At 48.3% G+C, this 16,257-nt stretch overlaps 1 protein-coding gene across 1 annotated transcript in view; it reads right to left on the bottom strand.

Moving 5' to 3' along the window:
* The window catches only part of LOC146839320 (lectin-like), a 96,922-nt gene that overhangs the window by 70,186 nt on the left and 10,479 nt on the right, over nucleotides 1-16,257 (bottom strand). The window contains exon 2 of the mRNA XM_085650771.1: nucleotides 258-415. Coding sequence (XP_085506897.1) covers nucleotides 258-415 — 158 coding nt within the window. The remainder of the gene's footprint in view (nucleotides 1-257; nucleotides 416-16,257) is intronic.

Genomic DNA, 16,257 nt, shown 5'->3' with positions numbered 1-16,257 from the left:
CATTTGTAAACACTTCCACAACTTTCACCGCCTGAAAACTGCCTCTACATCTTATTACTAACTAATGGCGTGAATCCATTCTCCTGATTTTTCAGACTCTCCCACTTACCTCTTCTAAAATGTTGACCTGTGTGCAGTCCCATAAGTATAAAGTAAACTACTGAGCTGTTTATTAGAGTGGGAACCCATTAAGGCACGTACCCTGCAGAAGGCTGGCACCACAGAGACTAGGCATGCACCGAAACATTGCCCCATACCTCAGCAGCTCCCCAGGGGATCTGGTTAGTCATATATCGGTAACAGTATTCATTGTGCGGTTGCCAGTCGGTCTTGCCCTTCCAGCGCAGACCTCCATCGGGGTGATGTCTGTTGTAGGTGGTCTTTCCCAAGGGCCCGCTGGTCACTTCAGAGTCAACTAGGGAGACAAGTAACACAAGCAAATTGAAAGCAGATTCTAATTATATGTACATCTTGTGGAAACAATATAGGACGGAAATAAAACAATTCAATGGACTTTGACACATTGATAATATAAACTGCAAAAATAAGTATTATGAATTTTACTTAGGGAAGCAGTGTTTAATATTTTGTATTGCCCGGGGGGGGGGGGTGGGGGGCAGCAGTGCAGATTTCATTTTTACAAGTCTACTCCTCTCATTTGCATCATGGCTCTCTATGAATAGCACAAGCATTACAAAAATACCCTAGGAAGCCTCGTCTTCTGTGCTACAGTGCTGTACGCATATTAAAACACTCCTATGCGCTACTAGGTAGAAGAGGAGAGTCTTTTTACTATGTCTCCACTGATGTCTGGGTCTATATAGCAGAGGATAGACTTTCAAGACAGACACATATTACATTGCAGTACATAAAAGATTTTTTTGGGAAATATTTCCATAGGATTGTTGCATTCAGAGCTCCTATATTGGTGAGCCTACAGAGCCGAGGGATTATGTGCAGGCTTCTGGGCACTCTTGTTCGGCCTCCTTAATGTTCTTTACAAGCCCATTGAGGGCTCCTATCCAGCCTGCAGTCTTGAAGGCTTCAGTCTGCCTGCTGTACTGAGAACTCCTTTCCATTTACCACAGATGGGGTCTCTTGTCTACTCTGCAGTGCTGAGGGTTCCTGTCTACACTGCAGCACCGATGACAACCTGGCAGTGCTGTGGGCTCTTGTCTACCCTGCAGTGGCAAGGGCTGTTATCTACCCAGCAATGCTGAGGGCTCCTGCCTACCCTGCAAAGCCAATGTCTCTTTTATACCCTGCAGTGCAGAAGGCTCCTTTCCATCCTGCAGTACCAAGGGTCATGTCTACCCTTCAGTGCTGAGGGCTCTTGCCAACCTTGCAGTGCCAAGGACTCCTGCATACCCTGTATGGCCGAAGGCTCTTCTATACCTGCACCACAGAGGACTGTTGTCTCCCTTGCAGCGCTGAGGACTCTTGTTTTCCCAGAAGCGCTGCTGGATCTTGTTTACTCTAGAATGCTTAGGGCTCTTGTCTACCCTACAGTGCTGAGGGCTCTTCTCTTGATTAGAATGCAGAGGACTCTTGTCTACCCTGCTGTACCAATCGTTCACATCTACCCTGCAGTGCGGAGGGTTCTTTTCCACTCTGCAGTGCTGTGGGCTTTTGTCTACCCTGCAGTGCTGTGGGCTCTCGTTTACCCTGCAGTGCCAATGGCTCATGTCAACTCTGCAATGCTGTTGGATCTTGTCTACCCTACTCTGGTCTGCCCTGCAGTACTGAGGGCTCTTGTCTTCCATGGAATGCTGAAAGCTCTTGTCGAACCTGCAGTCCTGAGGACTCTTGTCTACCCTGCAGCGCCGAGGTCTCCTGACTACTCTGCATTGCCAAGAATCCTTTGTACCCTGTAGTTCCAAGGACATTTTTCTACCCTACAGTGCAGAAGGCTTTTCCCTACCCTGCAGTGTCAAGGGCTCTTGTCTATTCTGTAGTACAGCGGGCTCTTATTTATGCTTCAGTGCAGAGGGATCTTGTCTATTTTGCAGTGCTGCTGGCTCTTGTTTATCTTTATCTTTTTTTATCTGGCAGCACGAGGACTCTTGTCTACCCAAGGATGCTGAGGGTTCTTTTCTACCTAGAATACAAAGGGCTCTGGAGCACCTTGAGCTCTTGTCTACCCTGTGGTGATGAGGACGCTTGTTTACCCTGCAGTGCCAGGGGCTCTTGTCTACCATGAAGCACTGTGTGCTCTTGTCTACCCTGCTGTGCAGAAGGCTCTTGTCTACTCTCCAGTGTCGAGAGCTCTTGTCTATACTAACATGCAGACGTCTCTCATCTACCTCGCAGAGCCAAGGACTCTTATCTACCCTGGAGTGGTGAGGGCTCTTGTCTACCCTAAAATGCCATGGGCAGGTTCTTGTCTAACCTGCAGAGGTGAGGGCTCTTGTCTACCCTGCGGCACGAAGGGTCCTTATCTTCCGTGTTGTGTCGAGAGCTCTTGTCTATGCTAGCATACAGAGGTCTCTCAACTACCTTGCAGTGCCAAGGACTCTTGTCTACCATGAAGCACTGAGGGCTCTTGCCTACCCTAGAGTGGCGAGGGCTTTTGTCTACCCTAAAATGCTATGGGCTCTCGTCTAACTTGCAGCGCTGAGCGCCCTTGTCTGCGCCCTTGCCGAAGCCTATTGTCTACCTAACAGCACCAAAGGTTCTCGTCTACCCTAGAATGCCAATGGCTCTTGTGTAATCTGCAACGCTGATGGTTCTTGTCTACCCTGCAACACCGAGGTCTCTTGTCCACTCTAAAATGCTCAGGGCTCCTGTCTACCTCATAATGCCTAAGGCTCTTGTCAGACTTGCAGTGTTGAGGGCTCTTGTCTAGTTTGCAGTGCCGAGGGCTCTTATCTACCATAGAATGCTGAGGGCTATTCTCCACACTGCAGTGCCGAGGACTATTGTGTGCTTTATAATGCCAAGGGCTCTTATCTACCCTGCACTGTCGAAGGCTCTTGTCTAACCTGCAGCGCTAAGGGCTCTTGTCTACTCTAGAATGCTGAGGGCTTTTGTCTAACCTGCAGTGCTGAGGACTATTGTCTACTCTAGAATGGTTATGGATCTTGTCTACCTTGCGGTGCTGAGGGCTCTTGACTACCCCGAAGCACTCTGGGCTCTTGCCCACCCTGAAGAGCCAAAGGCTCTTGTCTACTCTGCAGCACCAAGAGCTTGCTTACCCTGGAGCACTGTGTGCTCTTGTCTACCCTGGAGGACTGAGTGCTCTTGTCTACCCTGGATCCCTGTGTGCTCTTATCTACCCTGGACCACTGTGTGCTCTTGTCTACCCTGGAGGACTGTGTGCTCTTGTCTATCCTGGAGCACTGTGTGCTCTTGTCTACCCTGGAGCACTGTGCGCTCTTGTCTACCCTGGAGCACTGTGCGCTCTTGTCTACCCTGGAGCACTGTGTGCTCTTGTCTACCCTGGAGCACTGTGTGCTCTTGTCTATCCTGGAGCACTGTGTGCTCTTGTCTACCCTGGAGCACTGTGCGCTCTTGTCTACCCTGGAGCACTGTGTGCTCTTGTCTACCCTGGAGCACTGTGCGCTCTTGTCTACCCTGGAGCACTGTGTGCTCTTGTCTATCCTGGAGCACTGTGTGCTCTTGTCTACCCTGGAGCACTGTGTGCTCTTGTCTACCCTGGAGCACTGTGCGCTCTTGTCTACCCTGGAGCACTGTGCGCTCTTGTCTACCCTGGAGCACTGTGTGCTCTTATCTACCCTGGAGCACTGTGCGCTCTTGTCTACCCTGGAGCACTGTGTGCTCTTATCTACCCTGGAGCACTGTGCGCTCTTGTCTACCCTGGAGCACTGTGTGCTCTTGTCTACCCTGGAGGACTGTGTGCTCTTGTCTATCCTGGAGCACTGTGTGCTCTTGTCTACCCTGGAGCACTGTGCGCTCTTGTCTACCCTGGAGCACTGTGTGCTCTTGTCTACCCTGGAGCACTGTGTGCTCTTGTCTACCCTGGAGCACTGTGTGCTCTTGTCTACCCTGGAGGACTGAGTGCTCTTGTCTACCCTGCAGTGTAGAGAGCTCTTGTCCATGCTAGCATGTCTCTTGTCTACCTTGCAGTGCTGAGGACTCTTGTCTACCATGAAGCACTGATGTTTCTTGATCAGAGTCTTCTTTACCAGTGAACCTCTGCAAAGTTACTAATTTTTGCCCTTTTTGAAGTTTCTCAGTTTCCTTCTCCTTTCATGTTGTTAGTTTTTTGGTGGCATTTTCTACGCCCAGAGGCTTTAGGTGAAGTATATAGGAAAGGATAGGATAGAATGTGTAGAGTGCACTAAAACATGGAGGTGCCAAAGCGCTAGACATATCACATGCAGAATGGTTTGTTGGTCTCAAACATTGCTCTGTGGAACACAGATTGTCACAGGAGTCGCTGCAGCGCAGAGGGCTCTTGTTTACCCTTCATTGCTGAAGGCTCCTACTTACCCTGCAGTGCCTGCGGGTCTTAATCACCCTGCAGTCCCATGAGTTCCTATCAACCCTGTAGCTGCATCAGCGAGATTGTAATAATATGTCCTTATTTCTACCCTTACAGTGTGAGACCTCCTGTGATGTCAAGAGGGGTAATACATCATGGAAAACTATTTCCTGTGATCCCAGTGATGTTAACTTTTACATGATGTCACTTCCTTAGAAATAATCTCAGGTGTTGGAGGGTGCGTGGTGTGATGTCCATGTTTTTCCGGATATTTATTTACATTTGATATATATTTGCCATCTTTTGTTGTGAGCAAAATCCCTCTCAAGCAGGTCAATATGAATATGTCTGAGCCATCACAGTCTTCCACACCCGTGAACCTTTGTGAAGTTACTCATTTTTAGGTCGAGCCAGGACAGCGCATGCGCTGTCTCAAGACCTGTAGTAAATAGAATATCAGGGGTGATTTCTCCAGCCTCTTGCCATTGGTTAACTCTGGCATTGTGCTTCTTATCTCGCTTATTGTTGGCTGGCGATCCGATACGTCAGTTCCGTGTTTGGAGGAAGCAGCACTAGTCATCCAGGAGGTCAATTTCAGGCCAACCTTTAAAGGCCTTTTTATCCTGTGAGCACTTTGTCCCTCTCTTCCCCTGAGGATTCTTCAATTGATGCGAGCTCATCCGTTACTGCTGTGGAGAGTCCGAAAGATGCTCCGAGGGGTCTGAGGTGCTTTTACCTGGTCATCTATGACAAAGTCACTGAGGTGTCGGGCTGACAAATATATAATCAGTTGTGGAGACGTTCCTAAATGTAGGGAGTGGAGCCCATGTTCGGTCCTGGGCTTTTTTGAGATTGCCAGAGGAGGAATGGGGAGGTTCACAGGAGGATCACTGAGGCCTCGGTTTAAAGTTCTTCGGCGTGGGCAGGCGCACACTTTTCAATCTTTCCTCTTCTCGTATTTGGTTTTTAAATTGCAGGCAATTCAGGTTATGAGAACGCTGTTGTAGCTTCATAATTCTAAATGTTTTCAACTTATTTTTATGATTCTACGGCACAGATTAACAGAAGCTTCACACAGCACAGCACCCAAAGTTGCGGTGCTGCGCTGCGTGACAAGGAAAAAGGATGAAAGCTCTATCTGGCAGATGCATCAACAATGCCATTTGCGATTCCTTATTAGCAAAAAATAAGGATTCGCTAATAAGGAATAGCAAAAGGCTATGCATGTAGAAATAGCTTACAAAATAGTGATTTCTAAACATTCCTTAATTGCGACTCGCAAATTGCGAGTCGCAATTAAGGAATACCTCCCCATTCATTCCTATGGGCCTAGGGGCCCATAGGAATGAATGGGAAGACTTTCTCAATTTGCGATTCTCAATTAGAGAATCGCAAATTGCTCATCCAATTTCAAGGGTGCCAGGGTGTCAAAAGGACACCCTGTTGCACCCCTGAAATCTGCATATGAGTACATCTTGCACACACACATGGCCCAAGGGCATGTGTGTGTGTGAAATGGAACTTTGAAAAATGCACTTTAGTGCATTTTTCAAAGTTTTTGCAAATTACAAGTTCAAGTGCAAGTTCAACTTCATGGTGATTTGCTACCCCTATTAGCGAAATCGCTAATATTTTTACTTTCATGCATTGCATTTAAGGAATCTCAGTTTGAGATTCCTTAAATACAATCGCAATTTAAGTAATCGCAATTTAGGGATTACTTAAATTGTGATTTTTGCATTTGGGATGATGCATCCCAAATGCAAAAATACCGGTCACAAAGGGGCAGATTCTGAGAATCTGCCCGAGTGTGACCGGTTTTTGCTTTGATGCATGTGGGCGTATGTCTACAAAGAGAAGGCACTTCCCTCACCTTTCCCTGGAGCCAGCACACAATCAGGCTGCTGAGCGCCATGCATATACCTTTATTCCATAGTGCAAGGGTGTGTGTGGGTCTAGTATAGGTTTTTTACTGGATGTGTACCCTTCCAGTACAAAATGCTGCACCTAGATACACTTTTAAACTTTTTACATACTTTAGATGTGCGCTGTGCAGTGCAGCACACATGCAAAGTGGGATAATTTAAGAGAAATAAAGACTTCTCCCTAATGCCTGCTTCAAAGTGGTGTTAATTTCTAGAGCAAAATCCTGTGTACTATTGCTAGCAGTAAGGTTTTTGGCCAAAGAGTCGTTCCATGGGAATGCCAATGTGCCACCCATGGAATGTCCCCTTGAGTCAGGGTAACGCGTCACTTTCAAGTTTCATGCTAGAAAGTAAATCCAATAAAACCATCCTGTGCAGGTCTGCGTCACTTGCATGATACAAGCCCAGAACCACATGTTTGTTAATCGGGCCCAAGTCTTCATCCTTTCTTCCATGGCTACGGCTGTTTGTAGTTTGACCACTTAGTGTTTCAATCTCAATGCGTTCTGCATGATATGGAAGGTGCGTTTATGACAAATCTGTTTAGGAGGAGTCAGAGAGGCAGGAAAGAGCACTGACAAAGAACTGTCAGAGGTAGAAAAAGAAGCAGGAGAGAGAAATGTAATAAGAAGACGAGCAGAACCAGCAAGGGGAGGAGGACACCCCCTAGGAGAAGGCGAAGGAGTGCTCTTGTGAGATCTCCTTAATTTACACTTTAAATGCATGTATGGTTTTAAATATTAATGTGTGTTAACCCCTCATCCACTGCCGCGCCCCACTTCTGGATATCGCGAGACGTGTTCACCTCCCTGAAAGGCCCTCTGACTGCATCTCACCTAAAATACAATTCAAAAACATACGAGCCGGGAACGCCTTGAACAAAACACCTCACTTTAAAAGCTTCTCGTTTTGTGTCTGTCCTGGGCTTATTTGATTACAATACTAGAGGCTACCATTATATAATAACGCTTTTTTGCTGTCCCAACGTGCAGCCCTTTAAAGAACCGAAAAGACAACATAAAGAAAAACTCCCAGTTTTAGAACTTGCAAGAAAATATATAACTCCACGTCACTAAGTACAGTCCTCTTTTATGCGCTGCTCCTTGACAAGATAAGTACTATGTGTTAGAAATGGGGGTCTCTGGTTGGCAATGGCTGGCCACTGTCGAAGTAGGGACCCTTCTTCCTTAGTCAGAGTAAGCGGGCTACACCCTTTGATAACCCCTGCTCAACCCTGTGGTAGCGTAGCACGAGCAGCTAGGCTTATCTCGGAGGCAGTGTGTGAAGCATTTATGACCATACACAGTAACACAGTGAAGAACACTACAAAGGGACACCACACAAGGAGTTATAAAAAATAAGTATCTTTATATATAGACTTAAGGGCCAGATGGCTAAAACCAATCTGCAGAAACCTTGGCACAACAAAACATTCTGCTGCCCTCCGAATTTTAAGGCACTCCACCTCTGATCTGCGGGGTGGCAAAGTTTTTAGGCTGTGCATGGAACAAGCGAAAAAACTACTAAAGGAAAGTCTTCTGGAGTGACAATGCTATGCTGCAAAATTAGAATTATCAGGATGTTCTGTTTTATTGTTTTATTCCTATGAATTCTTACTTATTCTGTGACACAATGTTTTAGATGGACAAATGTATCTAATAATTTTATACCTATAACTCATTTTTAAAAATTGTAGTTTTTGTGTCTTGTATGTATAGATGTAGAATGCTTTTATGGTATTTTTTATCGAATAAAGCAACTTTAACTAATATAGACTTAACACAAGACCTATAACGATAAAAAAGCCACAATACTGAAAAATAGGATTACTCGTGAAATGCTGCAAAAATAGTTCAAAGTGTGCAAAGAGGAGTTCAGTTCAAAGCAGTGGTCTCTGCGACGCTTTTACTTACAAAGTACCTGGATTTCATAGCAAAACCAACAAAATGTCGCAAAGAAGCTGTAGCAATGATTTTCTGCACGCGAGGCCAGTGATGCGATGAATCCTTGCTGCGAGGTAGGAGACAATGCGCCGATCTGCTGATGCGTGCGGAGATGATGCAACAAACTTCTGGATGCTAGGCCGTTGATGTGATAACTCCTTGCCGCGAGGGAGGAGACAGTGCGATGATCCTGTTGCATATGCGATCAGGTTGCAATACGAAAGAAATGGCGCTCCGCGATGAATCGACGATCCGGGTGCGATGCGATGAAAATGGCAGACGCTCGGCGTCCAAGCTGCGATGTCGTGAAGCGATGATCTCGATGCGATGATCCTTGGTTAGCGAGCGCTTGACATCCCGCAAATGTGCGATGCGATGATTTTTGGTTGCAAGCACTCAGCGGCAGCAGCACGATGATTTTTCAGGCGCTTTCAGCTGCAGCGGCTCGCAAACGGGCATTAGCGACGATTTCAGAACTCTCTTCTCTGTAGTAGAACTAGAGGCCCTGGAACTCACAAGAGCCTCACCTGCAGATAGAAATCCTCGCTGGGAGGAATCAGGAGGCTGGTGGTGAAGTCTGATGTGCCTGAGACTTCAACAGGAGGCTAGCTCTCTTCTAGCCCTTGGGTGATTACTGTAGCAAGATAAAATAAAAGTTCTCTCAAAGTCCTTTTCCCTCTTCTTCCAAGTCCAATGGTAACCACTGCAGGCCAATCCAAGAAACAGCACACACGCACAAGGACAGTCACCTCCTGCAGATTCCTTCAGTTACACGGACAGAGGTTCGTCTTGTTGTCCAGGAGCAATACAAATTGTAGGGGTTTCAGCACAGATATTTATACCCCAAAAGTCTTTGTTCTGAAAAGCTACAAGTCACTGAACTCAGCCAGAACCAGTTCTGCCCAGTCCTGGAGCACTTTGTTTACCAGGCTGCATCCTTCCTTTCAGAAAGAGGGGGTCTGCCATCAGACGCACAGTAGGAGGTGGAGCCAGCATTCACCTTGCCAGGCACAGCCCTATTCAGGTCAAGGAGCTACCCCTCCCCATACTCCAAATGCAGATCTCTCTATTCAACTCAGGTCTGACTCAGCCTGCCGTGTCCCTCCAAAACCAGATAGCCAATACACATAACAGCAGAGCACACTGGAAGGCTTAGGTAAGAAAATACCTACTTTCTAAAAGTGGTATTTTCAAACACAGAATATAAAAATAAACTTTACTAAAAGATGTATTTTAATATCCTGATCTCAGGCATACTAAATTAGTTTTTCTACCATGTTCCTTGGGTCAGTTAGGACAATAGAATGTAATAGTCAAACTGCCCATTCTGGCCTATGGAGAACAGGTAGCCTTGCAGTAGTGAAAAACGACATTGGGTGTAATTCACTACCAGGACATGCTACACACACCAAGTCATGTCCTACCTCACACATATAATGCACCCTACCATAGGGGTGACTTACATGATGCCAAGAGAAGGTTCAGGGGCTGGGAAGTTGGTGCACTTCACAGCCAAGATGACAGTTCTGGACTACACACAGACTCTGCAATGGCAGGTCTGAGACACACTTTACAGGCTGCTTCTGTGGGTGGTGCAAACCAGCGCTACAGGTCGACCAGGCAGGTCGCTTCGCCCATCCGCCACACAGCCCCCTGTGGGTTGAACCTCCGTTGCCGCTTTTGCCGCCTGACTGCTCGCTCCCTTTTATATTCTGTACCCCAGCGCTTGGCTTTCTGTGCCACTTAGTTTTTTCATTCTGTGCCCCTGTGTTTTGCTTTCTGTAACCCTGTGCTCTGTTGTCCCTCTCCCACCGTCTTTTCCCGCCGTTTTTTCCCCGGGTTTTCCCCCGGGATTTCCCCCGCCGCTGAGCCCCTGCGGCCCCGCCCCCTTCACTCCCATTGGCCGCCCCGCTCCCACCTCCCAGCTGCTCCTCCCTCCCTCTGCCCTCATATGGAGGCCGCGAAGCGGTGGTAGAGAGCGACCTTTGACCCTGTCACCAGGCAGGTCGCTCCCCCCATCCGCCACACAGCCCCCTGTGGGTTGAACCTCCATTGCCGCTTTTGCCACCTGACTGCTCGCTCCCTTTTTTATTCTGTACCCCTGCGCTTGGCTTTCTGTGCCACTTTATTTTTTCATTCTGTGCCCCTGTGTTTTGCTTTCTGTACCCCTGTGCTCTGTTGTCCCTCTCCCGCCGTTTTTCCCCGGGTTATCCCCCGCCGCTGAACCCCTGCGGCCCGCCCCTTCACTCCCATTGGCCGCCCCACTCCCACCTCCTAGCTGCTCCTCCCTCCCTCTGCCCTCATATGGAGGCCGCAAAGAGGTGGTAGAGAGCGACCTTTGACCCTGTCACCAGGCAGGTCGCTCCCCCCATCCGCCACGCAGCCCCCTGTCGGTTGAACCTCCATTGCCGCTTTTGCCACCTTGGTGGCCCATGTCACTAGGCACAGCCCCGGAACCCACAGACCACGCACGCAACCTGGGGGTCATCCTCGACTCCACTCTCTCCATGACCAGGCAAGTCAACGCCGTCCTGCTTCAACACCCTCCGTATGCTCCGCAGGATCTTCAAATGGATCCCCCTGGACACGAGAAAAAACGTTACCCAGGCCCTCATCACCAACAGACTCGACTACGGGAAAGCCCTCTACTCAGGAACTACAAACAAGCACCACCATCGCTCCCCATTTCTGGAAAACCATCAACATCTTCCTGGAGAGCTGGAAACACGCCGAGATCAACCCCTTACTCAAAAAACCCAAGGCTGACCCCAAGGACCTCAAGAATTTCCAGCCCATCTCATTGAGAAGACCGTCAACAGACAACTGACCCGCTACCTCGAGGAAAACAGCATCCTGGACCCGTCCCAGTCTGGGTTCCGCAGCAACCACAGCCACCGATGACATCAGAGCCCTGCTAGACAATGAGGAAACCGCTGCCCTCATCCTCCTGGACCTGTCAGCCGCCTTCGACACAGTCTGCCACTGCACCCTACGCATCCACCTCCATGACGCAGGGATCCAAGAGAAGGTCCTGGACTGGACCACTTCCTTCCTCTTCGGCAGAATCCCGAGCGTCCGCCTCCCCCCTTTCCGCTCCAAAGCCACATAGATCATCTGCGGCGTAGCCCAGGACTCATTCCTCAGCCCAATACTGTACAACATCTACATGGCACCACTCGCCACGTCACCCGAATGCACAACCTCAACATCATCTCCTACGCCGACGACACCCAGCTGATCCTCTCCCTCACCAAGGACCCCCACACCGCCAAAACCAACCTCCACGAAGGAATGAAAGCAGTCGCTGAGTGGATGAAGACCAGCCGACTGAAGCTAAACTCGGACAAGACGGAAGTCCTCATCTTCGGATCCAGCCCCTCGGCCTGGGACAACTCCTAGTGGCCGAACGCACTGGGAACAGCTCCAACACTCACCGACCACGCACGCAACCTAGGGTTCATCCTCGACTCCACCCTCTCCATGACTAAGCAGGTCAACGCAGTCTCGTCCTTCTGCTTCAACACCCTCCGCATGCTCCACAAGATCTACAGGTGGATTCCCACTGAAACTAGAAGAACAGTCACCCAGGCCCTCGTCAGCAGCAGGTTGGACTACGGAAACGCCCTCTACGCAGGAGCCTCGGACAAACTCCTGAAATGACTTCAACTCATCCAGAATGCCTCTGCATGCCCGATCCTCGACATCCCTCGCCGCAGCCACATCACACCTCACCTAGGAGACCTGCACTGACTCCCCGTCAACAAGAGGATCACCTTCAAGCTCCTCATCCACGCACACAAGGCACTCCACAACACCGGACCAGCATACCTCAACAGACGACTCAGCTTCTACACCCCCAACCGCCAGTTCTGCTCCTCTGACCTTGCCCTCGCCACAGTTCCCCGCATCCGAAGAGCAACCTCCGGAGGCAGATCGTTCTCTCACCTCGCCGCCAAGACCTGGAACACCCTCCCCATCCTCCTACCGCAGACCCAGGACCTGCTAACCTCAGAAAACTCCTCAAGACCTGGCTATTCAAGCAGTAGCAGCACTTCCCCCCCCCCCCCCAGCACCTTGAGACCCTCACATGTATGTAGTGTGCTTTACAAATGTTCTGATTGATTGATTGATTGATTGATTGATGGATCTACATCATGGATGCTCGTCTCCCTGGAAAGGTCCCTCTACAAGTGTGTGTTACCTATTTGTGCACCCCACTAAAAACCCAAGTACGTTGTTCAAACAACAGCTGCATCGGTATGTATTGTCTAAGGGCTGAGGACTGGCCAGAACAAAATAACAAGGGGCATTGGTGTTCGACCTTGCACAAAATGTACAGTAAAGGGGCCAGAATGCCGTCACTCACACTTAGTAGCCTATGGATGAAGTGGGCTCAACCAGTGATCCATGTTACATACTGTTGTGGTCTTAGGTAAGATGTAATTGGCACTAAAATAGACCAATGGATGAAGAAAAATGACTGAGGGCCACTCTGTATGTACTTATTTTTTTATTTTTATTTTTTTAATGAAAATGCTATTTTTAAAAAAAATAGCAAATAAGCAAGACAAAGCATGTCATCTAACAGCAAACAAACAGGAGAACAGTTTTTGGAAATAAAAATGCAAATGCATCCCAGCGCTGGGAAGCCTGTATCTGGGTAGCCAATTGCTTTAAGAGAAACGGTATAATACAAAATAATAATATACATCAGTGTTGGTAATAGTAGTGTAAAAATAACCTAACCGAAAAACTATAAATACAGCACCAAACCTACACCACAAATAAAGAGATGCAAAGTGATAGAATTGGGGGTCTCTAGTTGGCACAGGTAGGTACTTGTGACAAATAGGGACCCTCTCCTCTCCTCTAGTCAGGGTAAGGGGGTACACTTCCAAAATAACCCCTGCTCACCCCCTTGGTAGCTTGGCACAAGCAGACAGGCTTCTCTCAGAGGCAGTGTGTAAAGCATTTGTGAACACATACAGTAATCAAGTGACAACACTACAAATGGACACCACACAGGTTGTATATTTGTAAAAATAAGTATCTTTTATATAAATTACCCACAAGACCATAAACAACAAAAATAATCCACACTACTATTAAAAATCAAGAGTTCTTATTAAAAATGCTTAAATCAAAGTTCTGGGCAAGTCCGTAGCCCTGTCCGACTACAGCGTTGATGAAATAACATAGAGTCTAACAATCCCAGCGGACCACGTCGGTACGGGCCCACTCAAGTGTCGACAGACTCGGTCACAGTACCTTTACTTGATGCAGCAGGCACAGACATGCGAGCCGGTTCCAGCGTTCGTCATGGTGCAGGAAAGGAAGCGTTGCAGGACACATTGTCCCTCGATGCGGTGCAGGCAACGGCCCGTTGACGGAGTCGGTGAGTCCGAGGCGTACGTTGCAGCGCGAGACAGTGCTTCGTTGCGGTGCTTGCAGCTTGCGGTGCGGTGACAGAGCTGGATTGCGGGAGCTGGCGTCGATCAGTCCGGACAGTGGTACAAGTCGAGCGGTGCGTCGCGAAGCATGCGAGCGGTGCCCAACTCCGATGCGTTCACAGGACTCGAAGTCAGCAACAGTGATCGTGTCTGTCAGACCAGTTCGATTTGGTGTAGCGAGGCGTTGCACCTCGCGGTGTCCACAGGTTACGGTGCAGGCAACAGCTCGGTGACGGCATCAGGACGGAGTCGGTGAGCACAGAGCTTGCGTTGTTCGATGCGGACGTTGTTTGATGTGGTGCCTAACGGACACCGGGTCGGTCATGAGAGTCGGTCACAGCTCCCTGCCTCTGTAGCCATTGAAACAGCATTTCCAGCAGCAATCCACAAAGTCTGGTGAAGTCTACTGGTCCTGAGACTTTGGTCAGGGGGCAAGCTCTCTTCCAAGCCCTTGGAGATCTTTGCACATGTTGATGAGGGTACACACACAGTTCTCCTCCCTCTCTTAGGCAGTAAGGCAACCACTGCAGGCCATTTCCCCCAAAACAGCAACCAGGTGGGAATAGCCTCTCCTTTAGTCTTCGCTGGTTCCTTCCTCAGCAGAGGGTTCTTCTTGTCTTCCCAAAAGTGATTTAAATTCTTGGGATCAGCGTCCCAATACTTATACCCCAAAATCCTTTGTCCTCTGACGGCAGAGGGGCTTTTGCCCAGTTCAAACCAGTTCTTGAGCACTCTGTTGACATGACTCCTTCTCTCCTTTCACAGTGCAGGGCAGGGACATCAGATGCGCCACAGGGGGTGGAGCCGGCATTGTGGAAGGCAGGCACAGCCCTATTCAGGTCCCAGGTGCAACTCTTCCCACCCATCTGCATGGAGATCTCTCTATTCAGCCCTGGCTGTCTCACCCTGTCTCCTGGAATTTCCCCAGCCCCTGTCACTCAAACCCCAGACAAGCAGTACACAACCTAGCAGAGACAGGCTTGGACAGGTAAGCAAGAAAATACCTACTTTCTAAAAATTGTATTTTCAAACACAGAATGTTAAAATCAACTTCACTAACAGATGTATTTTATCATTCCGAGTTCAGGCATACTAAACTCGAATTTCGACCATGTTCCCTGAGTCAGTTAGGATTATAAAATGTAATAATCAAACTGCCCATTCTGGCCTATGGAGAACAGGTAGCCTTGCAATAGTGAAAAACGAAAATGGCTGTAATTCACTATTAGGACATGCCACACATATCAGGGCTTTTCCTACCTTATACTTACAATGCACCCTGCCCTTAGGCCTACCATAGGGGTGACTGATATGAAGCAAAGGGAAGGTTTAGGGACTGGTATGTGGGTGCACTTACCCAGTCGACATGGCAGTGCGAGACTGCACGCAGGCTCTGCGATGGCAGAACTGAGACACACATTTACAGGCTGCTTCTGTGGGTGGCACAACCAGTGCTGCAAGCCCACCAGCAGAATTTGACTCACAAGCCCCGGGTACCTCTCGTGCACTGTACTAGGGTCTGACAGTGAATCAAATATACCCAATCATGGAATCACTAATTCATACAACAATTTACCATAGGGAACACTCGCATTGTAGCGCTGGACAGCAGTGGCACAGTGCCCTAAGCATTTTCCACCAGAGAAACGTATGAGGCACAGCAACAAAATGGAAGAGAGACTCACGCCAATGGTGCCAGGTCTAACACAAAGCCTCAGGCCTCTATTTTATATTCATCAAAACAAAACAAGTTTGAATCACTGTGGAGTGTGGTCAGTGCACAGTGGCCGGTCACAAACCGCCTAGAAGGAGAGAGGTGTGATTAGGGCGCTGTCTTTTACTTACCCCATCCTACATTGAAGAAGAGGGTGACACAGAACAGCAGAACCCTGGACCTGGCACTGCACATCCTCCTGGACTCTTGCATCCTCTGGGCCTGTAAGAATGCGTGGAGGGCACACTTTATCAGTAGTAGAACACTCTGCAAATCAATCTCACTTTTCACCCAATATCAGCTTCTCACAGATTATTCTAACGTGTTCTTCAAAACACACAACCAGCTGAGTCCAAATCTTCAAAAAATAGAAATAAATGTGTGAACGGAAATTTGAGGAAAACCTAAGAAATCTACAGACACAACAGTCAATATATGCATTAAAGTTTCTAAATAATAAATAAAAATAAACTGCATTCACTCTGCTATTTACTTTTAGTGTTCCTGACCGGTTAAAAAACAAGTTAATTCAAACATGTAAAACATCTGTTTCCCACTCACATCTCTCTCCACTCTCCTGTAATTGTCCTTATGTTAATGTCTGTTCCCCCTCACATCTCTCTACGGCCCCCTGTAAGTGTAAATATGTTACTGTCTGTTCTCCTCATACATCTCTCACACCTCTCTTCATCCCGCTGCGTGTGTTTTTGTCAGGGATGGCTGATGAATTTTAAGTGATGGGGTGTAAATTATATACACAAGCATTATGTGTCAGCGAGTG

This window comes from Triturus cristatus, chromosome 4_1, assembly GCF_964204655.1.
Source record: "Triturus cristatus chromosome 4_1, aTriCri1.1, whole genome shotgun sequence".
NCBI classification, from domain to species: domain Eukaryota; kingdom Metazoa; phylum Chordata; class Amphibia; order Caudata; family Salamandridae; genus Triturus; species Triturus cristatus.
Note: the sequence above shows the minus strand (reverse complement) of the source record. Positions and strands in the feature narration are given on the sequence as shown.